The sequence below is a fragment of the Diadema setosum genome, chromosome 11 (assembly GCF_964275005.1).
Source record: "Diadema setosum chromosome 11, eeDiaSeto1, whole genome shotgun sequence".
Classification (NCBI taxonomy): domain Eukaryota; kingdom Metazoa; phylum Echinodermata; class Echinoidea; order Diadematoida; family Diadematidae; genus Diadema; species Diadema setosum.
This window is the reverse complement of record NC_092695.1, coordinates 6738828-6765531: the sequence shown is the minus strand read 5'-3', so window position 1 is coordinate 6765531 and position 26704 is coordinate 6738828. Positions and strand designations below refer to the sequence as shown.

General features: G+C 39.1%; 2 protein-coding genes across 2 annotated transcripts; one reads left to right on the top strand and one right to left on the bottom strand.

Annotated features, from left to right (window-relative positions):
• Nucleotides 1-2412: 2412 nt before the first annotated feature.
• Nucleotides 2413-12718, bottom strand: LOC140235137 (vacuolar protein sorting-associated protein 37A-like). The gene is made up of 10 exons (XM_072315175.1): nucleotides 12606-12718; nucleotides 10658-10890; nucleotides 10069-10143; nucleotides 8811-8925; nucleotides 8199-8293; nucleotides 6433-6844; nucleotides 5645-5840; nucleotides 4987-5114; nucleotides 3502-3645; nucleotides 2413-2612 (listed from the first exon to the last, which is right to left on the bottom strand). Exons 2-10 carry the CDS (start codon nucleotides 10765-10767, stop codon nucleotides 2529-2531), a joined length of 1359 nt encoding a protein of 452 aa, XP_072171276.1. The 5' UTR covers nucleotides 10768-10890; nucleotides 12606-12718; the 3' UTR covers nucleotides 2413-2528.
• A 408-nt stretch (nucleotides 12719-13126) lies between these two features.
• On the top strand, nucleotides 13127-26101 carry LOC140234834 (MIT domain-containing protein 1-like). Its single transcript, XM_072314877.1, has 6 exons — nucleotides 13127-13164; nucleotides 15335-15517; nucleotides 15955-16056; nucleotides 17230-17453; nucleotides 23012-23121; nucleotides 23783-26101. The coding sequence occupies exons 2-6, from the start codon at nucleotides 15376-15378 to the stop codon at nucleotides 23934-23936; spliced, it is 732 nt and encodes a 243-aa protein (XP_072170978.1). The 5' UTR covers nucleotides 13127-13164; nucleotides 15335-15375; the 3' UTR covers nucleotides 23937-26101.
• The last annotated feature ends 603 nt before the right edge of the window (nucleotides 26102-26704 follow it).

Genomic DNA, 26704 nt, shown 5'->3' with positions numbered 1-26704 from the left:
AGAAATATTGATGATAATTTTGGAACCTGAATTTTCATTTCGTTGTTACCAGAATTTTGTAGCAACTGTGCTTGTTATAACAGGAAAGCACTGTACAATGTACCACAAGTATACCAAATTCTTGTTACGACGAAGTATAAATTCAGGTCGCAAAATCATCACCTAGTTTTATACACTTAACTGTTCAGCTACAACGAAAGTTTGATATAATGAAAGAAAGCCACTGGTCCCGAGGACTTCATTATAACGGAAGTGCACTATACACCATTTTGTGAAAATCCAGGGATGACGGTTCCAAGGTATGAGATCGAAATCTAGTTGATTTGTTTCTTTCTCTTTTAAAACCTTCAATCTCTCTTTTGTTTGAACATAAAAATTACCTTGAAAAGTCCAAGAACACATCAAGCCTGGAGGAACCTCCACAGATCAAAAGCAGACAAGGCAGGACAAGAAAGGAACAAAGTTAATTTGTAGCATTTGTGGTTAGGTACACATTTGACACAATTGTATTATTTCAGCATTAGAACATGTAATGTTCCACGTGAATCATATCTACTTCAATGCACATGAAAGATCCTTTAATGTGTTTAAGCAAATGAAAGGAAATAAAACATTTTATGTCCTATCGTTATACACGTACCTATTTGTCACATAAGCTAATGGCTAAATTGCACTATTTTGATACTAGATGCGGACCTTCAACATCTGTTAAGGCTTACAAAAGACTTGACCAAAAGATCGGTCTGTAACTGGTCGTCGGGGATATATTCCGCAGAGACTGCATGTGGCTTCACGGAATCCCAAGGGGAACCGATAAAGTCAAAAGAATGATAAAAGACTCCTCTGGACGGACAGATTTTTCTGTCTAACAAAGGATTAACAGTATCATAATCAGACATGAAACATGCATGGTATTTGGCACAACAGGCTTACAACCATGATTATTAAACATTAATTGGGTGTCCAATCAATGTTTCCTTTGTAAAAGAAATGGCTTTGGCTGCAAACTGAGGGCCAGTACATGTGCTTCTGTGCTTTCACAAATAAACAGCATGTAAATGCAACTTATTTACTGCAGAAAAATCAGATTCTGCAGGCTTGTCATTGAGGAAATAACAAGACCTATAGTTAGCATAATGGATGGCTAGTTTTAGTTGATTTTCAAAGATCAGTTATGCATGTCTCTTTCCTCGAGTAAGACAACTCAATAGCCATTTTCCCATGTATTAAGCCTTTGGTGCATGATATGTGAACAGAACCCTTAGTCCCATATATATGTAGAGAGAGAGAGAGAGAGAGAGATCTAGATGAAAGTTTACAAAATATGCAATCACATGTCAGCACTCTTCATGCAGTCAATATCACAGCTTTACTTACAATGGCACGCTTGTGCCTTGGTGCAATTTGCTTGAAATTCTTTGGCATCTACAAATACATGGCACAACACGTGATATTCGCAGCTTTCTAAACTGTATTATCTCTGTACCACAGTGCATGATGTGGATGGCCATTTCATAATCCCTATATGACGATAAAATCACCCTCAGACCAATCTTAATAGATCCAACAGAATCCAGGCCACTGTTAGCTGTCCCCCACATGGCATTGACCACACAACGACACATCTGGAGTCGATCTTTGACATGCGAGCCTTTTCTCTCCTCTACTTGAATCAAACTCTGTCAGAGCCAAGGATCCTACAAAAGGCTCAAAATAATGTAATGATGTAGACTTGGTAAAGGCAAGTGGCATGTCTCTGGTCACAATCCCGGCATTCCTCCTATATCTCCTTGCCATGAATAGCCAGCTGTTGGGTTCCAGGAGATATTCAAAATGATCTTGTTCCTACACCAGTCTTGACCACTTCTCATTGATGTGGGACAATGGTGTGCACCATGCACTCCCTCTGAAGCGGGAGACCAGTCCTGGCTAACAGTGTAAACATGATAACCCCATCTAAAGGTTCATCCAACACAGAAACAAATTTTTTTTTTCCCCTGCATGTGTGAACAAACTCCAATATCAAAGCCAGTCCACAGAATGAGATGACTACCAGTCTACCCTTTGATCAAGATGGCATTATGATGATGATGATGGTGATGATGATGGTGATGATGATGATGACATAGAGGTGAATGTTGATAATAAAAATGATGAGGGTGATCACTTATTCAATAACAATGACACAGGAGGACCAAGATTATAATGATATTGATAGTGACAATATGACAATGTGACAATGCTAATGACAGGCCTATAATGACATTGATGATGATGATGGTGGCGATGACCACGACAATGACGACGATGATAGTGATGACTGGTCATGAGTCAAGTATGACAGTGGCAACATAAAAAAAAAATGACTGACAATGACAATGGCTGAGAAAAATGACTGGTTATGTGTGAAGCAGGAAAATCACTAGAAAACCTCCAAGAGATTGGTAGGGTTCGTCTACCAGTTGGGAATGTCCGAAGAACCATGTCCACACCTTTGTCCACTACTATTGGCTATTTCACTCCATCACTTAGAATCGTCCTGGAGATGGGTTGACTTGTTGGCTCAGCAGTTGTCCTAACTTCTCCTCTTTCACCCTTCTCATGTGTAACAACTGAACAAGGAAATAACATAAAACAGACAAAAAAAATTACTGTACAAAGATATCTTTTTTTTTTCTTTTGACAGATATTCAACAGATTCATAATTATTGTCTGATAGAGGAGTTATGTCTATTGCAGTTGTAAGACTGACACAACAAAGCTCCATAATACTGTCATACACTACACAAGAATGCCATGCCATTTTACTGTTTATGTCATATCGTCTCTGGAATGACAAGACCTTGTACAAGCGTATCTCAAATTTTGGTGAAAATGACTTTTTTGGATTAATGGCCAGATAATCAGTTAAGTGACATCCTTTCCAAATCCTAGCTGTCTTACCCCAGAAATGAAGCAACCACAGCATGTCTGAGGAAAGGCTATCCTATTTGATATAGTGCTTTGGCTGCCATTTTTTATTCTGTTATTTATTTATTTATCTATCTATCTATCTATCTATCTATCTATCTATCTATCTATCTATCTATCTATCTATCTATTTATTTATTTATTTATTTATTTATTTATTTATTTATTTATTTATTTATTTATTTTTTAGCTCTCCTAAACATTTGACATTTTTTAAATAAAAGGTCACTTCTTGGTAGTGTGACACACAGACAGTTGTCCTGCATGTTTTTGTATTTACTACAAGTTTCAGTTTTTGAAAGCTTCTACTCAAACATACAAGTATACAAGTTAAAGAGGCAATTTGTCATCTAAGTTATTATGGCATCCACTATTTAGATATTGTGGTAGGCATCTGCAGGGGAAAGTTTGTGAAGAGAAATTGTGCATTAAAAAAGAAAAATTGTCGAAAGAAATTGCGGAGAGAAATCAAGGAAAGAAGTTGTGTGGGGGAAAAAAAAAACCACCCTTATCGTTTGACATGACACTCACCCTCCTCAGTTCGCTGAACTGTTTCAAGAATTCCTCTAGGTTTATCTTGTCGTTGGTGAATCTTTCTGCCAGGTCATCTGACAAGTGCTCGGCATCCGCTGCAGACACTCTCATGTTGTCATGGAGATGGTGGAGGGAACAGTGCTGGAATGACAGACAACATTGAAAAACGTGCATAAACACTACTGTACGAGCTGAAATTTTCGCGTACAGATATTTTCGCGAATTGCTACTAGGAGGACATTTTCACGTGTTGTTAATTTCGCGATTGCGAGGTCTAACTGTACTTATCTATTCGCACGTTGTTATTTTCGCGTGCTGTTATTTTCGCGGTTCAAAGGCGATTCGCGAAATTCACGAAAATAAAACCACCGCGAAAATTTCAGCTTGTACAGTATCTGTTTCCCCACCAGTTGACTTGCTTACAAGGCCTATATAAAAGCAAAGCCATATTACCTGAACAGTCAGGTAAGCAGAATGACATTTGCTGCTATGGTAATTTTCCCATCTTCATCAACACAGATAAATTTAGCTTAACTAATCTATTCACATTTTTTACTTCCACCAAGAAAGGAGGTAATGTTTTCATATTGGCATTGGTTTGCTTGTTAGTTAATTTGTTTGTCTGTGTGTGTGCAAAATAACTCAAAAAATTGTAAATGGATTTGGATGAAACTTACAGGAAAGGTTGAGAATGACACAAGGAACAGATCGTTAAATTCTGGTAGTGATCCACAAATTTTTATGGATTTAATGAAGGACTTCTGATATTTTGGCAGGTAGGGCCAATGAACTTTGCATATTTTTTTAGATCAGCATATGCGCACCGCAGTGCAAGCTCTAGTTTCTGCTAAGGAGAGACGCTGCACAGCTGGACGTTGATGACGTGTAACAAAAGGCTTCTACACTGGGAAATCAGGCAATTTTCGGCATGCATACATACGGGTGGAAATCACTGATCTCTTTGGAAGAACAAGATAAGTGGTGGAAATGAGCTGCTTTGCGGAGGTCTGTGCTCTCAGAGTGATTTTAGTCTAATCTGATTTTTAATTCATTATTTAATAAATCACTTGATTTGTAAGCAAATCAATTATTAGTCTATCTAATCGTTTGTATACATACATAGCTATTGGACTATTTGATGCAGGACATACCTAAAATGAGAAAAAGAAATGGGAAAAATGTTCAATGTTCAATGTTCAAGTGGAGATTGATGAATTCATCCAATTTTACTGGTTAAAGAAAAGACATCTGTCCATATTCTTCCCCTAGGTTACATATACAGGAAAACTCCAATACAATGACCTCGCTTAAAATGTGGTACCACTTTTAGCAAAGGTGAATTCAGCTGTCCCCATTGTCGATTACAGTATTTAGCTGGCCTCTTTCTAAACATTTACAACAAGATATAGGTAATAATGAGTTTAATTTGGCAATAGCAGCAGCCTCATAACAGGGTTTCCCCTGTACTACGTACAAGCTTACCTCATTTAAACGTTGTTGTTGGAGACAGTTCATGTCAAATTTGTTCTTTAGCTCTGTCCTCGTCCTCACTCTTTCTTCCAGATCTCGCCGAAGTGCCTCAACTCTGGGCTGGTAACTCAAGTTAATTTCTACAGATGTCACAAAAAAAAAAGAAGAATTTGAACAATAGATGGTTTTCTTATAAGTCTAGACATTGTGACATGAATACCTGTTTGTCACAAAACCACTTTTTTGTTTGTTTGATTTGCATCTTTTTATTATAATTTTATCATTATTCATTGATGGTGTTTTTTATATGGTCAAATAAAAACTTGTCTGACACTTGGGTCCTACTTCGGTTGGGTACCACTGTTTACTTCGACTGCAGAATCGTACAAACAAAAATTTTGAATTGCTAAATTTATAACTGATTATCAATCTGGCAACATATTTTAAGAGTGAAAAATGTATGTCTCAGATTTGAGATTCATTCCTGATCTTGTACAAATTTAATGAATGTATCGAATTCAATCTTAACTTTTTTTTTCCACTGTGTGATGTGTCGATAAATTTAGAGATGCTAATTCAATCGTGACAAAATGATAATTCCTGCAGAAATGTTCTGTTGTGACTTGATGGGTTCTGAGTCATCCTCCCTATGACCCGAATCAAGACTCACCAGCAATCTCCTCACAGGACCGGTAGAGCTGGGCGCGGTCAGCCAGCATCCTCTGGATCTGGGGAAGCTTCTGGAAGATGGCATCCAGCTCCTCGTCGTCACTCAGGAGCGCCTCCAGCTGATCCTGGCTGAGGTCCTTGAGGACGTCGTCGAAAGACAGCGGGATGAGGGGCATGGAGTAGGCGTGTCCATTTTGCTGCACAAGAAATGCAGTGCATCAGATACGAAAGACACCATTGAGTGCGATATCAAAAGATAATAAAACACATCTCTCCCAGCATGAGATCTTTCTCCACATCAAAATTATTTTATCAACTGGCAACTCATAAATATGTACACCCTGGGAAAGTAATTCTTACATACACACAGTCAACTCTGCACAAGTCAAAACTTATGGGACTTGAGAATATACTTTGACTTAATTAGTTGTACAAACCCGCGCTTCTCAATTTTTTTTTTTTTTCAGCCCGAGGCCCACTTTGGCTCCTACAAATTTCTTTGAGGCCAAGTTAGATCAATCATTAATCTTTTTTATTTAATTTTTGGTCGAAAATTGCGGCCCATCTAAGAGAGTTTCATGGCCCACTGATTGAGAAGCACAGGTGTAAACCACATCCTGTTTATACTTACCAGGTAAAGCCACATATGCTCTATGTTCATAATTAGACGATTGTTGGCCAGTTTTCATTGAAAGAGCAACTTAACATACAGACTGAGAATATTGTACTCCCAAAATTCTGCAAATCTTTCTGTGTAGTCTGCAAACATCCAGAAAGAGATAAACTTACCAGCCCTCTAATGCTGGACATACCAGGCACCGGCATGTTGGGTTCTACGATAGGCAACACAGGTTCATGCATGGAACCATTCACTGCACTGGGAGTCGTTGATGACAAGGCCTGTGATGCCATGGTGGTGGTCGACGACGAGGGAATTGATGTGGCTGATGGAAAAGAAGGTACCGGTTGCTGCGATAGGGCTTGTGTCTGCGAAGGGAACTGGCTGGGTACGGGGAATCCCGAAGAGCCAGAGTGGGGGGTGGGCATCTGCATGTGTTGGGGGTTGTGATGAGAGTGGGGCGGGGCTGGTTGGAAGGGTCCCTGGGGCCCCACTGACTGTTGAAGAGGAGGAAGCTGCTGGGGTGAAGTCGATGGCTGGGGTATGAAGTGCTGGTACTGGGGAACTGCTGGCATGGGCCTCCTGCAAGTCAGAGCATCAGGCATCACAGCAAAATGACAATTTTAGATTCAATGATTTATTATTTGAGTGGATGCACTGGTCTGTCACTGTGAACACCTGTAAACATGACTCAGATTTGAAGGTAAGCCGCGGAAAGTGTTTTCATATCACGAAAGATTTATTATGGAGGCATTTAAGTATAGTGTCATGCAGTACATTTAACTGAGCAACTAATGGAACTATTTGGAGAGGAGAGCTACTCATAGTCAGATTTGCTTTGATATCTAGAGTAAAATCAAACACATGGGACCATAAAAGTTTCATTAAAACTTGACATAAAGGTAAGTTATGGAATTTTTGAGTTTCATGTGTTTTCATGAAGCAGACCACAATCACATGTTCAAACAACTCTCCCACTAGTCTGTACAAAATTTATATAAAATCATTTGTCTTGTCAATGCCATTTGAGAGACAATTAACATCTCTCTCTTACAGTCTAATTGCTTTATATTGATGAAACTATGGAACAATATGATAAGCATATACATTCCTCATCATGAACGCATGTCATAAAGGGTGCTTTCGAGCGCTCTAAAGCGAACCAAAGCGAACTGAACTAAAGCGTACCGTACCGTACCATGCCAATTTTGGAGCGTTCAAGCGCTCTGTGGAGAAAGCGTACTCACGAGTTATTTTTAGAAAGGTCACGCTTGTTTGTAGCAAGAATGTCATTCACCCCTGGCGCTTGAACTACTTACAGCTGTCCAGAACAAAGAGAATGATGTTTTTGCATTGTGACGTATGCGCATGACACGCGCATGCTTTACAACGAACTTTTGGTACGCTTTGGTACGCTTTTGGAGCACATCGGGAAGTGGTCCACTTTTGGTTCGGTACAGTACGGTACGGTACACTTTAGGAGCGTTTGAATGCTCCTCTGGCGCGGATACGATACGGTACAGTTCGCTTTAGGAGAGCGCTCGAACGCACCCAAAGATATTTATTTAAGACTTGAATGGGACACTAGAAAGGGTGTGACATCATCATGTCATCTAATTTGCATCTAATTTGCATTTTATGCAACAGAGTCAAAAAAACACTGTTCTCCGAAAACAGGCAAAACTTTACAGTTGCATCTTACTTCTCACTACTGTTTGCTACTGTTTATTTTACTATATCTATGAAAGTTAACTAATACATAACTTCAGCAAATTTTGCCCGTCTGTGGTAGAATATTATTGCTTACTAATCATTCAAAACAGTTTGACTTGCTTTAATTCACCTTTAATGCAAAAACACAGAAACCAAAAAAAAAAAAGTTAAAATACTTTGCTCCATTCAGAGCTTGAATAGAGGGAAACATAGATTAACTCACTGTTGGGGCACGTCTGGCTGTATTAACATTGGCTGCTTGCTGAAGTCTTGGATGAGGGTGTGAATCATTCGGCCAAAGTCTGTCTGGACACTGAACTGCAAGGACAAAGATGCAGAGTACAAGTCCAGGTTTGACCGTCATAAATGGTCATAAATTTGTAATTCCACCTAAGCTACACCTCTTGTAAAGCTGTTGTGATTTTACATTTTGTAATATGTTTACAGTCACTATGTCCTGATGGTGAACTATCAATGGAAAGAAAAGAGTGGGAGTCATCGGAAGACAGCATACAGGTGTATCAATGTTACATGCATACGTAAGAAGGCAAGTCTTCAGTTCTTGTCTATGTCTTTTCACAATAATACTTGCACTCGATCAGAGCAAACAGCTAAAAATAAAAATGCTGGAACAGTTTGCACACCAGTGTTTCACACTGGTGAATGATATTTTGGTTTGCTGTTGAACACTGGACTAACGCCTTCATGTTAGAATTGCTCTGTATTCACACGGCACCATAGTAGAGACTACATGCAAAAAACAACAACAAACTAACGATCTGTCAGTGCTCAAGTCTGTTGTAATCTCTCGTATCTTACATGTAGTGATACTTACATTGACGAGTGGCAGGTATCGGACAACTTTCATGGAGTCATCGAGAAAGCCATGTCTCATTGGCGGAGAGACGGTGATTATTGGCTTGGCTTGAGGAAATTCTGGTGGTAAATAGCTGGTCAAAATAAAGGGAAAAGTAAAGTCCTTTGTCATTTCAGTTGCTAAGCAAAACTCTATGAAGCAGTCATAGAAACATCTTCTAGTCTCTCCTTAAATTTGTAGTTATCACTTACATGTGGTGCATCATCAAATTACTCATATAATGTTGGATATCATAAACAGAAGAAAAATGTGTGAAGAGCCAACTTTGGCAATGTTGGTACCCTTTACAGCTTTCTAAATTTTAATTTGTTTTTTGAACATTTTCCTTGCAATGAAGCAGGACAAATTATATCCCAAATTAAAGCTTAACATCCAATGAATTCATATCTGCCAAAACAAAATGTATTTTCCTAACATTATATGGTTTTCGTGATGATATATAACATATTATGTTCATTGCAATCACTGATCATGACAAAAAGTTCTCATCATTTTCTTCATCATTTTGGATCATCATTATCATGAACATTATTCATACATTCTGTGAAATTTACAATGTATGTACATTTCCCCCTTCCAGATGCAAAATGAATTTGTGAGGGCAACAAGCAATTTTGCAATCTCATAAAATGAAGGCAATGATACCAGTTGCTAATTATGGGTGAAATCTCATTTCATAATTGTTGGGCCATACCTACAACATTTTGCCTCTATGATGAAAGAGGAGACGCATGGTCTCAAAAAGAAAGCTGACAAAAGAAGACTTAACTGGAAACAAAATAAAATTCATTGACACAATGGGGGACAAACAATGAATTATGCAATGTAAAATGAGGAATAGAACGGAGTGGGTGTGTAGGGTAGATACTGTATACGCCGAATATTTCGCGAGGTTTTTATTTTCGCGAATTTCGCGAGTCAGACGCCATTCGTGAAATCAAAGACAATCAAAAATATTGACACTGATCCCGGTGTGAATGTACAACATACGCATGTACACTTCTCCGTTCCAATACAAGACTCCACGATCGCGAATTTAACCACTCGCGAAATTGTCAGGAATTCCCGATTCGTGAAATTTTAGACTTGTGAAATATATGGCGTATACAGTAAGAGTTGAACAGAATATTGTGGGAATTGTAAACATTAAATCCAGAGGGCGGCAACATATTATAGAAGGAGAGAATGTTACAATCAAACAAGGCAATGAACTCACATTGTAAAGGCAACATGGTTGCCGCCACAGGTGAAAGTAACTCTGTACTCTTCGTCCCGCTTCAGTTCCACAACACTGAAAAAGGGGGAAACATAAATATCATCAAATTCTGTATTCATCATTTTTAAAGGAGCATTTTGATGCTGTGGCAGTCAATCTTTAGACTGTCAACATTCCATATAATTAACACTGAATACTAAACTCTGATAATAATATGATGACAGAGTACACTGATGGTTACCTTCTTAAAAATGTGGGAAATTTGACAAAGAAAGGGATCTTTCCTTGCTCACTTCCTACTTCAAATTCTCTCAGGGAAATATCCACTTACATCAGTTTACAATCTCCTCCTTGCAATAGTAATAAGGAAAACAAATTTTCATTTCAGCAAAAGGTAGATATTGGAAAGTTCCCTTTAAGTAAAAAAAAAAAAAAAAAAAGAAGCTTGGTCAAAAGGTGATTCCCTATATTTACAACTGTCAAAAAAAAATAACAAGTTTCATCTTCCTCATAAATTTCTACATCATGAATGAAAATATATACAGCAATATAACTAAATCATTTGATGGAATTTGCCTTTTCTCCTCACTTTGGATTCACATTCTTCAGTGACTCAATTTGCTTGCTCCTCTGGGCCTGAAGGGGTGTCACACTGGGCAGATTACTCTTTGGTGCCCCAAATCCAAACCACGAAGACATGGCCAATCTGGTCTGTCTTCAAAGGAATGAGAGCCGCTCTGTCTTGCTTGAAAGTATTTACACTAGGTATTTCTACACCAGGTCAGTGGTGTTTGGTGGTGGAGTTACAGGTCTGTGCTGAAACTGAAAAGACACAAAAACTGATATTTAATCTTTGTCAGATTTGATGAAGTACCGTTACTCTAACTGCAATCACAGGCAGATCTTGTGTTTCTGCCCCATTCACCTACATGTATTGACATTGTCATAATTTTACTTTAACAGCTCCACACTCAAGAAGTTTTGATGCAATGTAGCTGTTCTGGGGGGCGTTTCATCAACGAGTTCGTCGGAGGTTTTCACCGACGAATTTGCTATCAGCCAATCAGACGCAAGGATTTACACTGACAACTGTTAAAAGCTAATGAAATCCTTGGTCTGATTGGCTGATAGCAAATTTGTCGGTGAAATCTCCGACGAACTCGTTGATGAAACACCCCCAGTTCTACTGTTGGGTTGAATAATAAAGAACACAGCTATTATAAGCACTTGTCTAAAGTTCTCAATTATCACTGAATGATGAAAAAGAGCACAAAACAACAGAATATCATCCTCACTCCATGCTCCACCAGCCAGTGTTAACTGGTATCAGTGCAGTGGTAATATAACAAATCTGTGTAAAATATGAAGAAAAAAAATGATAAACAATGATTATTTTAAAGGCATGAACAAAACTGACTGACATTTTATCTTGCCCACCTGAATCTCTGTTATTATCTTTTAGTGATCATGAATTCTGTAATCTCATTGGTCAATCAACCACTGAATATATCCCGTATTCCGTAATAAGGTCATATTGTGTGCATGCGCTAAATCCACCACTGAATATATTCGTATTCCGTGATGTGATGACCATGATATCACATAGCTAGCTGCGCGTGTATCAAAGACGCTTAACTGAAAAGATAGGAAAGTGTGCGCTAATCCTGTACAAAACAAATGGACAGCGCGCGGTCCTGAAGCGTATTACACACATCACCTGAGACCACTCAAAGACGCTTGACAAACGACAGCAGCAACAACAGCTTCAAAGACAATGCGTCTCAGGTGATGTGCGTCTTTGCCCGAGCTGAGACGCGCTGTCTTTAAAGATGTTATCTGGCTACTACAGTATCATGGCAAGTACGTATTTGTATGCGCGCATAATCAGATCGCAAGACGTAAGTCAACATGGCTGACAGCCGGCGATTTCAACATCATTCACGAAAGGAAATCAGCGAGAAGAAGGTTAGCACTTACACTTAAAGATAAAATCGTTACCCCCTGCTTGTTCTTACGAAATATGGGAAAAGACCGCAGATATTTGCCTGTATTTCGTGAACAAGTAGGGGGTAACTAATAATATCAAGATATTTCACTAATTAACTCGACGCTACAGAATTATCACAGAGGATTGCATATGAAATGAAATTAACAAAATATGTTCAAAAAAATGTTGCAGAACTGCATGCAGAGACTATGTCTGGCTTCACAGAATACCCTCTAATCATATGCTAATAACAGTTAGAGATAATAAACTCCCATAACCTCTTACTACGGAGGGCCATAAAAGTCATAAGTAAAATTTAAAAGAAAAAAAATGACCAAAAAAAAAAAACTCCTCTGAAGAGACAGATTATTTTTCTGTCCACTGGCAATAAATTTATGCACAAATGTCAAAGTGTAACAATGATTTCTAGCAACAGACCCCTGCCTTGGAATTTTACACTGAATGGATAGGACCCTAACGTTAGACAGTATTTATTAAGGCGTAGGCACCTATGTCGTGAACCTTCAAAAAGAGTTGATGAGCAACTTACATGATTACTGATACAAGCAGTAGACCTCTGCCTAGTGATTGTAGTAGGCCTACCGAACCGGTAGAAAGCACTGTAAATATAATCACAAACAACAATGTCAAGTCAAGACTGCACAAGCCTGACCCACCAGCCAGAGTCCAGAGAGGAGATCTAAAGTTATGATTGAGATCTAAATGGTTATCTAGTCACTTCAGCTTCAAGCCTCATCATCGGCACGGTCCAATCTCACGTGTGATGTGACGTTTGATTCTAATCTTGGAAGTTGCCGATATGATGTCTCAGCTCATGCCTTGTTGCAACACTCACCTCCTACTAACTAGCTGTACTCGTATCATAGGGTCGCGTATCAATAAGGCTGGCTGTGTACCAGAACCTTTATTGGGCTTGCAACTTCCTAGTTTTGTGCTAGCAAAACACAATTATCTAACCAAAAATCTTACGGGGGTACGTAGTACGTGCACTGAGTATGTGCGCCTACTGGTGGCAGTCCACTCCAGAAACCGCCAAATAGTCTACAGATATATCCAGTGGCAGTACGCAGCTGGAAGACTCTGAACAAGTAGGTTAAAGTTCTTTTCGGCTCTCCAGGCTCAGTAGTTTTGATTTTTTTTTCTCGAATATTTAGAACATAAAAGAAACCATAATTTCAGTTGCAAAATTATGATTGAGAACTGAGCACTGCAGTCACTGTTTTAAGATCAGCGGTTAGGCATTATGTCGGCTCCTCGTCGCTGGCATGTTTTAGTGGTCCCACATATATAAAATTGTGTATCGCAGGCAAAAGGCCTTTCCAGCCACTGTGTTGCGCACTGGCCACTGCACTGCCACTGGCACTGTGCTGTGCTGTGCTGGACGTCGCGTCGTGATCTGTGTCTGTAGTGTGTAGTGTTACTGTTGACAGTGTTGCTGTTGTATTCATGAACGCTCGAATGGTAGGGTCGACCCTACCATTCGAGCTTGGTCTATTTAAACGTTATTACAACAGACATGATCACACCAGGTTTCCCAAGCAACGTCCCTATTCACTAATCAGGTGGCAGTGGTAATGACATATGTATGCACTATTGACTATTGTTCTAATGCAGCTTCTGCTTCTACTTCTAAACTACTTCGGTTCCCGACAGGACCCATCACAATGAATGTAGCGTTGAGGGGACTAGTGAGTGTCCCGATCCCGTGCAGTGCTCTGCCCCAGGATACCTTCAACTGCTTTCACTGCACTGCTCACTGCTTCACTTTAGCTCAGTTTACTTTAAGCAAGTGGTGCAGGATATTCAACTCCGTTAGAAGGGAATGGGATGTTTTTAGCTGCACTGTAGAAAATGCAGTTATTTTAACCTGCACTGTACATTGATCTAGACATGTCCACACCATGCCTGCCAGCAGTGTGACAATACACCAACCAAAGGTGGACTGTACTGAACAGGAAGAAGAAAAAGAAAACAACAACAACAAACAAACAAACAACAACATCAATTGCATGCCACACGTGAACCAAGTCTGTGATTCTTGACTCGGTTGCGGTTATGTCTCTTTTTGGCAATGTGGTAAGAAGGGATGGCAAAAAAGCAAGAATTCTCTATCAAAATTAAAGAATATCTGTTCAGGCAAAAGTTTTATTTTTATTTTTATTTTTATTCTGGGAAATTGGCATCTTTGCCTACAATCTTGCAGCATGTCCTGTCCAACTGTTGGGACATTTCCGGATTATGCCCAGAGAAGTTACAAATCAGCCATGTGTTTTTGCTTTTTGTTTTTGTTTTTCAATAAGATACTGACTTTACAGCATTTGATCACAAAGATTATGTGATGGCAAAACTTGAATGTTTAATGGCAAATTATGAGTGTTTTAAACACCATGGGGTGGGGAGTAAATGTAGTTTAATTGCAGATTACCAATAGTGCCAGTGATGTTTATTAAGGCCTATTCTACCGGTATTCCTTTTTCATTTTCTTTCTCTCTCTCTTCCTACCCTTCCTCTCTTCCCCCTTGTTCTCCCTCTCTCCTCTCTCTTTCTTTCTCTGTTGGTCAGTCTGTCTGTCTCTCTCTCTCACTCTTCTTCTTCTTCTTCCATATGTAGTGTATCCTTCAGGGTCTGAAGATTAATCACACTGCAGAGTGGTGCGCGCTCATCTATCAAACTGTTAGCACAGATGGGCTCTCGGTGCACACTTGTATCTACAGTGAGGTGCAGTTAAAAAATTCATTGTAGGTATGATTCCTACAGTTTGACTTCCCGTAATGCCTTTTGGAAGGCATCAAGTGATGGGAAGTCAGCTGGATCCTCCTTGAGTGCATTCCATTCCCTGCATGTGCGTGGGAAGAAGGAGGAAGCCAGAGCCTGGGAAGTACAGACTGGAGTCCAGAAACGGCATGTGTGGCCCCTGGTGACTGAAGACAATGGTGTGAGATGGTTGTCCCATTTTATGCCAACCAGGTCAAAGCGGATTCTGTACAACATTGCCAAACGGATTTGTTGACGCCTACATTGAAGTGTGGGCCACTCCAGTTTCCTCAGCATTGTTGAAACACTTGCTCTTGGGTTGTAGTTGCCAGTCACATACCTCGCACTGTTTCGTTGTATCTGTTCAATCCTGTTGATGTTTCTTTGGTTGTTGGAAGCTATTCAATTATGTTTTTATATTGTGAGGTAAATATGGAAAGGAATTATGTGTGAATGATCTGTTCATCTGTTTGTCCACGTATTTCTTAAACCTATTCTCTGCAGTTAGCTTCTTGGAGACTGTGGGGGATGTACCAGCAGCAAGAATGTCTTCTGCCTTGAGTGGTGTGGAGACGTCAGCGGTGGGACTCCTCAAGAGAGCGGTGGAGCTGGACCGCAAGGGCAAGATGGAAGAGGCCCTCGTCTGCTACAAGGAAGGCATCAACCTCTTCATGGAGGTCTTGAAAGGTGGGCGAGGCCACTTAACTCTTTATGTGCCACATTCACATGCCCAACTCGGTCGACGGCGTGCCAAGTTTGCATGTTCTGCTCATCTGGGATTTGTGAGATGATATCACCATTTAATATCCTTGTGTGAAAATATCTGAACTTCAGCATTCAACAAATCTGTAATTTTTGCAGCTTATTTAGATTAAGTCTCTGTCATTGTGTTTGTTTGATTCTACTCTGTTTCAAAATACCAGCTTGTCTGTGGTGTGGAATAGGATTTGAATGACACGTACAGCCTTTTAATTATCCAAAACAAGCCAACATTGCATTGTAGACATTCCTTTCTATGTGGTTTCCGCTTCCACAATGGGAAATGGCCCTAGAAGTGACCCAAACACCACTAATCTTGTAATTGTAACAGCACCTCTCTTCATTTCACCTCCTGCTCTTCACAGAAACAACAGACAAGAACAAAAAGCAGACCCTCAGGCAGAGGATCTCAGAGTATATGGAGAGAGCTGAGAAACTAAAAGAATATGTCGATGCTCAGATTGAAGGTAATACCTAAAGTTTCATAATAGCTACAAACTTGGCCCACTAAAATCTGAGAACCAAGTCAGAGATTTATTCATCCATTAAAGGTCCAGTTTACCTTTGGGAACATTGATTTTAAAAATGTTCAAGATATCACATTTGATGCATATGTATAGGTCTGTTGTATCACAAAACATCCTACCATATAAAAGTTTAACAATAAAGCCTAAAATATAAGGAGATCAGTATTTTTCTCAATAAACCATAACTGTAGACGGTTTAGTGTGGAAGCATTCTTATTACAACTATTGTTTACATTTTGTGTATTTAACGATACTTAACGTCGATTATATGGATTCAAATTTTTACAGTGGTAGTTTCTATCCCTAACTCACATTTTAGAACCATTTTAAAGCACTAATGCTGGATTTTGCTTCATCTGCAAATGGTAAATTACGCCTTTAAGTATGTTTTCTCTAATCTTTAACTGGTCTTGATTGTCTTTTGTGGTGATCACGATAGGATGCTGTATTTACAGCCTGTATTATACCAATTGATGAGATGCGAGGAATCAGAAACAATTTGATACGTTAAAAAAAAGTGGAGTACCAGTACTACAAACCTAATTGTGTACTTGTTGGAGGCAGCTGAAACCTACTGTTGAGCAAGTGAACTTAGTCTGTGCTTGCCCATTAAAAGCATGAGATCCTTACCTAAATGCCCATTTGGGGAAGCGAGTGAAATATATTAACAGTGTTCTTCCCATGGTTTATGATATCTATTTTCTGTGATTAAGAGTTCAGTACATATTATTGCTATTTTCTTATATTTTGTTGTTTAGACCAAACAATAAGCAAAATACCAATCTGTTGAAAAGACTATGACTTCACATCAATATAATCCTGCCAGAAACTTGAGTGTACACTCAAGATGAGTGTATTTTATAATGTAAGAAGAAACTCTCATTCTATAACAAAGTCCTTGGGAATGGCATTTTCTTTGATTATATTGCAATTGGGTTTTGTTAAAGCCAAACAGTGGATGTGTATGAAGGTATATGAATAATTATTTGGGACCTGAATTTTTGCCTTGTTGTGAAATAGAATTAATTATAACTGCATGTCATAACGGTGCATTGTACCAGATCTTTGTCTTTCCCTCTCCCCCACCATATTCTTCTCTCTTTCATTGATAAGCGGGGAAATACCATGAGCAAATCCAGATTGCCAATGATTCCACGGGCCACAGCTACCGATCCATGTTTGGCCGTTTCCTTGACGACCTAGTGACGGAAGTGGAGGTGGAGGACCCGTACATCAGGAGCCACCACCAGATCTGCAACTTCCTGAGATTCTGTGAGCTTGTGGTGTCATCGGTCTCCCCAATTAGGAAGATTCACCTACTCACTGGAAGAGATGAGGTACGAGAAAACAGATTCCTTTATTTGCTGGTGTATTAAGTGTATCCACATGCCAGCCTTAGCCCTAAGTTCTGGCCAGTCTATTGTGAAAAAGAATATCTAAGACAGTCACAGTTAGTTCAGTGTTGAGACATACATTGGTTAAACACTTACACCGTATATTTTCCCTAATTCCTCAACTAAATCCATTAAGAATAATCACATGGGTTTTGTTTCCTTACCAGAATGTTTTTTTTTAAAACCAATTCTGTTCTCTTGATATTGTTGCATGTGTGTACCTGTTGCTTTGGACATTGAGGGTTAACATATGTGTGCATGGCTTTGTGTAGTGTCCACATACTGGGCTTCATATGGGATGAGGACCAATACCAGCCACTGGTTAAAGGCATAATTTACCATTTGCAGATGAAACAAAAACCCAGCATTAGTGCTTCAAAATAGTTCTAAAATGTGAGTTGGGGATAGAAACAACCACTGTAAAAATTTGAACCAGTATATGGCTAGTAACTGATCAGTGGGAATCAGTGAGAATGCTGCGGGATGATTGTTCCAATCCTTGTGGGCTTCATTTAAGAGTACATTATATATCTATTGTTGTGTGAAAATTATTTGCTTCAGAACGGTCTCATATTCAAGTAATGTGCAGTTTAATGTTTCCAGGTGAGCATGCCTGTACAGTGACGGGGTATTAAACTGCAAATTACTTGAATATGAGACCGTTCTGAAGCAAATAATTTTCACACAACAATAGTTACGTAATGTACTCTTAAACAAATTCCACAAGGATTGGAACAATCACCCTCCAGCATTCCCACTGATTCCCACTGATCAGTTACTACCCATCCCCTTAAGTATTGTTAAATATGCAAAATATGAACAATAGTATGAACAATCTTTGTGTGTGTGTGTGTGCGCCTAGCAGCTGCCTGCACCCCTCTCCTCAGTCTTGACTTTTTTCTTGTGACACTGTTTGATCCACTGGATTAATTTTACATCAGTCTGTTTGGGATATCTTCCTGATCCTACTGGCCAATTGTGGACTTATTTACTTGTTTACTCTTTATGGTCTATGAGCATAAAGATTTTCTGTTTTCAATTCAGAAATTGGAGACCAGTGGCCATATTTCTTGTACAGTGACAACATGGCCTATTGATATTTGCTCAACCATACTACTGAGTGACACCCTTGGAAGTGAACAATGGTGTCTTGGAGGATTACACCCCTTGCTCTGATTCTTCTATGCTGCACTTTCAACTTCAATGAGGGCTGCTTGACTGAACACATTCAAGTTAAAAAAGGGTATACAGAAGACTCTTTGAGGTCTTTTGTTGGAGGAAGAGTCTTGTATCATACCAATGGTACAAGCAGTTTTCGCATTGAACTGATAAAACATGGCGATATCCATCCAAATCCAGGCCCTCTACAGCGAAGCAATTCCACACTCAGTCATGAACACAATGATTCATCACCAGTTGTTTTGTCTTGGCAGTGTTCGTCCAAAGAACACATCAAATATGATAGGGAAGAATTATTGAACCTTAGACCCCTTTCCGCCACTTTAGTGGATGCAACGTTATGGTCCACACTAAAGTCACTTGGAATATCTTCTAAGCGCCCCACTCATAGAGGAGTTAAGGGAGGACGTCGAATTCAAAAGCAAATCAGAAACAACCGGGCTCCGTCATCTCAAAGTGTACAACATGGAGAGAAACGGCGTGAAGTATCTCATCTTTCTCAGTTTGCATTATGGAATGCGAGATCCATTAAGAACAAGTCCCATATGATTTCGGACTTGGTGATTTCCCACAATATTGACATACTGGCTATAACAGAGACTTGGCTAACTGGTGACGCCCGTGATGACCGGTCTTTGGCAGATATAGGAGCAACTCTCCCTTCTTATCAATTTCTTCATTCCCCACGAACTGACAGACATGGTGGTGGTATTGGTGTCTGCCTGCATAGGAGCTTTAACGTACGGGAAGAAAAGTGTGAAACTCCAGAATCATTTGAATACATGAATCTTCTCCTCACTGGGAAGAAACTGCTGAAGCCACTTCGTCTGGTTGTTGTTTACCGTCCGCAGAGGAAAAGAGATGGAAGGATCACTGCTCCAATATTTTTTCAAGAGTTTTCCACCCTTCTTGAAAGATTGATGACTGAACCAAATTTTCTTGTCATAGCAGGTGATTTCAATTTTCATTTTGAAGATGTGAATGATCCCGAGGCATCTACGTTCTTGGACATAACTGCCGGAGCAAATCTTAAACAGCTCATTGATTTTCCAACCCATGTGAAAGGGCACACACTGGACTTGGTCTTCACCCGAACTTCCGAAGACATAGTCTGTCAGACATCTTGCACTAATTATCTACCGTCTGACCATTCAGCCATCACTTGCTCTCTTTCAGTGGGCAAACCCGAACCTATAAAAACCAGAATTCGGTTTCGGAAATTGAAGGACATAGATATTGTTTCATTTCGTGAAGACATTCTGCAGTCCAAACTGTATACTTGTCCCCCAGATGATGTAGATGAACTTATCAATCAATATGAGTCGGTACTTGAGAACCTTCTTGATAAGCATGCTCCTGTGATTAATAGAACAATTACATCTCGACCGCAGTCACCATGGTTCAACAGTGACTGTCGTGAGGCTAAAAAACACCTTAGGAAGTTGGAAAGACGCTGGCGTAGTACTGGGCTGGAAATCGATCATGAAATCTTTGTTCATGCAGCTGCAAAATATGATAAAACTCTACTTCAGGCCAGGAGGAAATATTATTCGTTGGAACTCGAGGACTGTGGTCCTCGGGAGTTTTTCCGTAAAGTTGATAGATTGTGTCAGGCCAAATCTACTAGAACTTTACCTAAGGATGATAATTCAAGTCCATCCTTAGCTGACCGTTTTTGTACATTCTTTGCCAATAAAACTGAGAAAATAGTAACCTCCCTTCGAGAAACCTCCTATCGAGAGATAGCTGATATCGCATTTCAGATGACTGAACAAAGATTTGAGGAGTTCCATGCTGTCACGGAAGATCAAGTTCTCAGGGTACTGTCTGCTTCAAAGTCAACAACCTGTGGGCTCGATCCTATTCCAAGTGATCTTCTGAAAAAGTGCTCCATGGAACTGATTCCATTTTTCACCAAGATTGTCAACATATCCCTGACTAATGGCTATTTTCCGGACACGTTAAAGTTTGCTCACATCACTCCTCTGTTGAAATCAGACAAGCTTGATCCAGAAGTCCTGAAAAGTTACCGTCCCATTGCTCACTTGAAGTTCCTTGGGAAGCTGCTTGAACGGTTAATGGTCTCTCAAATGCAGGACTATTTGATGAATAACAATTTGTTTGCTAGTGCTCAATCTGCATACAGACCTTACCATAGCTGTGAAACTGCTATTGTTAGAGTTGTACATGATATTTTGTTAGCTCTTGATAGGGGACATGAGGCAATCTTACTCCTTCTTGACTACACAGGTGCATTTGATACCATTAGCCAACAAATGTTAGTATCACGCCTAGAAGAAAGATATGGATTTACCGGAAATGCACTGAAGCTAATCGCATCTTATCTTGAAGGCAGAAGTCATTGTGTAGTTATTGGGAACTCAAAATCCCAGGTTTATTCATCTGCCCATGGTGTCCCACAAGGGTCGGTAATTGGCCCTTTAGCATTTACATTGTACTCTGCTCCACTGCAGGACATCATTTCACATCACAGTTTGAATTGTATGATGTATGCTGATGATACTCAAGTTTATGTATTTATTGAAGGTGGTAGGCAAAATGATGCCATTCAGAAGCTACAGGCTTGCATTTCAGATATTAAGCATTGGTCTATTCACAACTGTCTCAAACTTAATGCAAATAAAACTGAGGTTCTTCATTTTACCAGTAGATTTAGACAACGTAATCAACTTGAATCTGTTACACTGGATGAAGGAGTTGTTAATACAGTTGCCGACTCTGCTAGAAATCTAGGTGTCAGACTCGACAAACATCTTACGCTGAATTCTTACATAAATGATACTTGTAAAGCTGCATCCTTCGCACTCCATAAAATTGGGACAATACGACAGTACTTAAAACGGAAATCAGTAGAGAGACTTGTTCACGCTCATGTGATGTCACGTATTGATTTTTGTAATAGCATTCTGTATGGTCTTCCTGACATGCAAATAAACAAGCTTCAGAGGATACAAAACTCTGCTGCGAGATTGGTGACACATGCTCAAAAGCATGACCACATCACTCCTATTTTACATGAATTGCACTGGCTACCAATAAAGGTCCGTGTGCAATACAAAATACTGTCGCTGACTTTCCTATGCTTACAGGGTCTGGGTCCCACATATCTCCAAGACCTCATCCAAAGGTATCATCCGACTAGAAATCTTCGCTCAAAATCCAAGTCTCTCTTAGTTTGTCCCCAGACTGTCACCAAATTTTATGGAGCACGAACATTTGCTGTAGCGTCAGCAGAATTATGGAACAGTCTGCCTGATAAAATTAAAGATGCTGAAACAATTGATTCATTTAGAAGAATGTTGAAAACATATTTATTTTTGCAATGATAAGGCTCATGGCCATCAGTGTTTCTCAGTGTCAGCTTAATCTTAATTTTCTATTGTTTACTTACCTGTCCCATTTTCACCTTACTTCCTTTACTTGTATTGTTTCATTCTTAAAGTGCATAGAGACTTCTCCCTGAATGTGATATGCGCTATACAAGCACAGTTTATTATTAATAGTTATAATAAAAAAAAATTTCCAGACTAAACCGTCTACAGTTATGGTTTAATGAGAAAAATAGTGATATCTCCTTACATTTTAGGCTTTATTGCCAAAATCTTATATGGTAGGATGTTTTGTGATACAACTGACCTCCATGCATCAAAAGTGATATCTTGAACATTTTTAAATCACTACTCCCAAAGGTAAACAGGACCTCTACGCCAGAACCCCGCTTGAATCTCCGTACCCCTCCCACTCAAGCTGGACCCACTGTATTTTGATCCCCTGTTTTGTCAAGTACAAGATGAATAGTTGCCATTGCACCTAAAAGATGGAATTAGTAAACTGTAAAAGTGAATTTTGCAAGGAGCCAAGATTTGCAAAATCAAAATGCATGCAAAACTTTTTGTCTACACTATGCATTGATTGCCAGTTATTGTGACAATCCACAAATATTTAATGTCGCGAAAAAGGTCGCTGGCTCCAATTCACAAAAATTTCATGCCGCAAATATTTCTGGTTTTACAATAGTCATTAAAAATTTGATATCATCTACAGGAGTTAACATTGAAAGTGGCACTATAATTTTTGTGTAAGCAGACTATAGTGAAAAAAAAAAGAATTCAGAAAACAGTCATAGTTTTAGTAAAATCAGGGAAAAACATGTACATTGTGGAATTTTATCGTTTTGAGTGTTCAAATGAGAAAGTGACATTAGTGATTAATTTGTGAACGGATGAATCTGACACGCAAACTTGTAAGATTGTGAATGGTTTTACTGTGATTTTTTTTTTTTTTTTCTTGTTTGATGGCAGAACTTTCAACAACAGATGACTAAACTTGACGAGCTAAAGCAAAGTCTGAAAGATCATGGAGTTCAACTTCAAGTCTCATACTCAGACACACTGCATGACAGAGAAGTGAGGTAAACCACAATTTACACATCCTTGTCCAATGAAAGAACCAGTTCATTGAACCCTTGCTGTGCCAGGGAGTTTTGACAGTGTGTACAACTCCATGGGTGTTTTCTGTGTCAGGTGATATTTCAGAGCATGCAAAGGGTTAAAACTCTTTTTTAGACCTTTAAAAAAATTGCAAAAACAGGGCACTTTCTCAAAGACAGCACGCAGTCTGATGAAATTAGTCAAGAACTGATGAGGAAGATGACCTTTGAAGTGTGTCACAGAGGAAGAGGCTCTCTTAATCCCATCAAATATTCTTTAGATATCAGACGTAATTCTTTTTACAGGTCAGCCTAAATACAAGGATACCCTTTATCATTTCAGGATTTTTCATCACTGTAGGGTTTCCCCTCAGTCATGTAATCGTAGCTGTGCATCATTCTACTTATAAACATGTTTGATTGTTTGTGTTCAGTTGTAATTTTGCAATCGTTGAAGGTTCCCATTATGCCTTTTACCGAGAAAATAGATGTAATCTAGCTCAGTATTTCATGCAAAGTGTGTTCTGTGAAAACAAAGGGAAATAGTTTCACAATGCTTCCTCGTTATTGTAATGGTCAACCAAAAATTCATGACAAACCTTTGATTTCCAACTACCATGATGATTTCTTGAATCACTCAAAGGTTCAACAGTGGTTGGATTATCAAGATCGGCCGCGGACTGGACTACTTCAAAAGGACAGGCCAGTTCAACATTGGATTCTGTGACATGGACCTCAGAAGGTGTCATGAGACGACCGTGGACATTTTCCATAAGAAGCACACACGGGAAAGCTGACGGCCCCTTCCACCAGGCTTCTAGTGATCATGACCAACAGTTCGTCACGTTTAATTTAATCGTTGCCAATGCCAACTTGTCTGCACCTGATGTCTGCAGTATCTTCAGTTGATGGTTGCAAGAGGGTTACTTTTAGGCAGCTGAAAATGGACAGTGTTGTTCGTGAGCATCGTGACCCAAGTTATACACGAAAGAAGAGGTGGTGAGATGGTACTGATCTAGTAATGCAAAATCTTGTCAGCTGCTATCCTGCCTTATCCTGAAGAGGGAGGTAAATTACAAATCAGTGGGAGCGTAATAGTGTAGTGGTCTAGTGGGTAGATATCTGGACTCTGAATATGAGGTCCCGAGTTCAAATCCAGCCTTGCTTGTACATCCTGGAATTAAATATTTATTTACTCTGTTTCTCTCGATCCCATCTTCGTTAATCATTACCTGGTAATGCAAGGTAATAACAGTGGTAGGATCCTTCTGGAGAACAGTGCATCCTCTGAAATGTTAATGATGGTGATAATGAAGAGTATGACAAGGATACTGATGATAATGTTATTGTTTATGATGATGATGATTGTGATCTAAAAACTTTCCCCTGACAATTTCATGGAGCAAGTCTTGGAGAAAAAGAGCTTTTTTGATTTCATGATCCCAGTCATAGTAATAGCAATTTTTTGCAAATATGCAAATGTATTTAATGTCAGGAGCCATGAGCCAGCAATCGAGACTACCCAGCTCTAGCCGAACTGACTGCTTTATTCAAGTGAGGCATGTGAAGAAATGAGACTACTACTCAAAGGTTACATAATGAGTGCACCTGTGTCATCTTTGTCACTGGTGTTGACAGCTAGATTGTAGCGGTGCTGGAAGAATTAAGATTTTGAAAGAAAGAAGGTGTGATTTTCTTCTTATCCTTTGTTTACCATGGTTCAAATACTTCCACTCAACAGTACTAATAGATCTATAGTCAGTTTATGATTTTAGGTCATATTGAATGTTATGTTATCATTGATGAATCTGTATTCTGTAAATGATTTGGAAAATGTCAGTGCCGCATTCTCAATTTGTTCTTGTCTGTAGCCATTTCACATTCTTCGCAATCTGGCTAATGTCTTCAGAATTCACAGTGCATTTTAATATAGATTGCATTCGTCTGGATGAGATGAATTGAAATACAGTCAGACCTGCCTTAGCAGCCACCTGTCAATATGGCTACTAAAAATCTATCCTGAGAGAAAAACCATATAAAAGACCCTGTCTGTAGCAGCCACCTGTCTATAACAGCCACTTATTTTTGCCTCCCTTTGGTGGCCACTGTAGACGGGTTTGACACTATGATACTGTGGAAACTCGATGTAAAGAGATGTGATATAACAGAATACCTGATATAGCAAACTAATTTCTCTGGTCCCAATGAATTTATTTCCTTTGTTTTGTATTGTTTATTGACTACTGATGTAACAAAATATCTGATATAAAGAACAAATTGTCTTGGTCTCAAGGATCTCGTTATACTGAGTTTCCACTGTATACACCTAAACAGAAAAGAATTTGCTCACAGACACACAAATTTGACTGTAAGACTTCTGTGCGTACAGCTTGGCTCTTTTACATAGAGCACAAGTTAGTTTGTGTGACGTAAAGAGAAGGCGCGGCCCTTGTACAATAGTATTTGAGTAACATAGAATTTATACACTGTTTCATCTTTCAAAAAGTAATATTGATTTGTTAGACACAAAGGACAACACAAAGTGAATGTACTGTATCATGAAAAAGAATTTATTTTATTTTATACTTTTTTTTATTATTTCAAAGGAAATTGCAATACGTGTACTACATGTATGTACTGTCCTCTTTCAAAAAATAATTTGATTTATTAAGCATAAAGGACAGCACAAAGTATGTTCTAAATCATAACATAGAAGTGCATGTATTTCATATATCCCTGTTTAAGATGTTCTTTCGGCCATGTACATTGTAAATGACAAATTTAAAAGCTTATTGTGATGACAGTCCATGTTTCATATAAAGAAACTTGTGTTACCTTGGTCTCAGGGGATTGTGTTGAATCACTAACGAGAGGTAGTTTAAAGGGATAGCTCAGACAGCATCTCAGAAATGCTCTAAAGGTACTAATATATATCAAGCAATGAGCTCTACATAGTCATTCAAGCCACTTGCGTATTTATCTAATATCAAATAAAATGTGTACATACTAATTTTGCACATTCCAAAAGCAATAGTAACCTGTGGTCTTTTCACATTTAGCCATAACTGCACCACATCATCTAATCCAAGGGAGTGATGTAACAACACAGTACCTCAGTTGGCAGTCCTAATCATCATAAGAGCATGATTGTAGCCAGTGCAACTTCTAAAAGGCAGTATGAGTGTTAAATTGGTTTTTGCCATTTCATATAGACCCCATGGTGTTTCAAAGGCTGTGAGTGGTAAACTCTCTTTTGACATAAAGCCCTGGTGCTGTGCCTTGCCTTGATCAGGGAAGTGAGTGGGTGTGTGATATTGCCAACATTTTCAAGAAATATAGTCCTAATCTGATATAGTGTCCCCAGAAAGGTTGACAGGCAGTAGTGTATTGTCTGTCTCAGACTTGTTGTGGATAAGAAATGTACATACATCTGGATGCAAGTCATTCAACTCAAGTGTAGGGATTCAGTTGAATCAAGCAGAGTTTATAGTTCAGAATCATCAGACCAGTGGGCGTGACAGTCTGGTTCAAAGAGGACAATTCCAACCTTACCCATCAGGTCAAC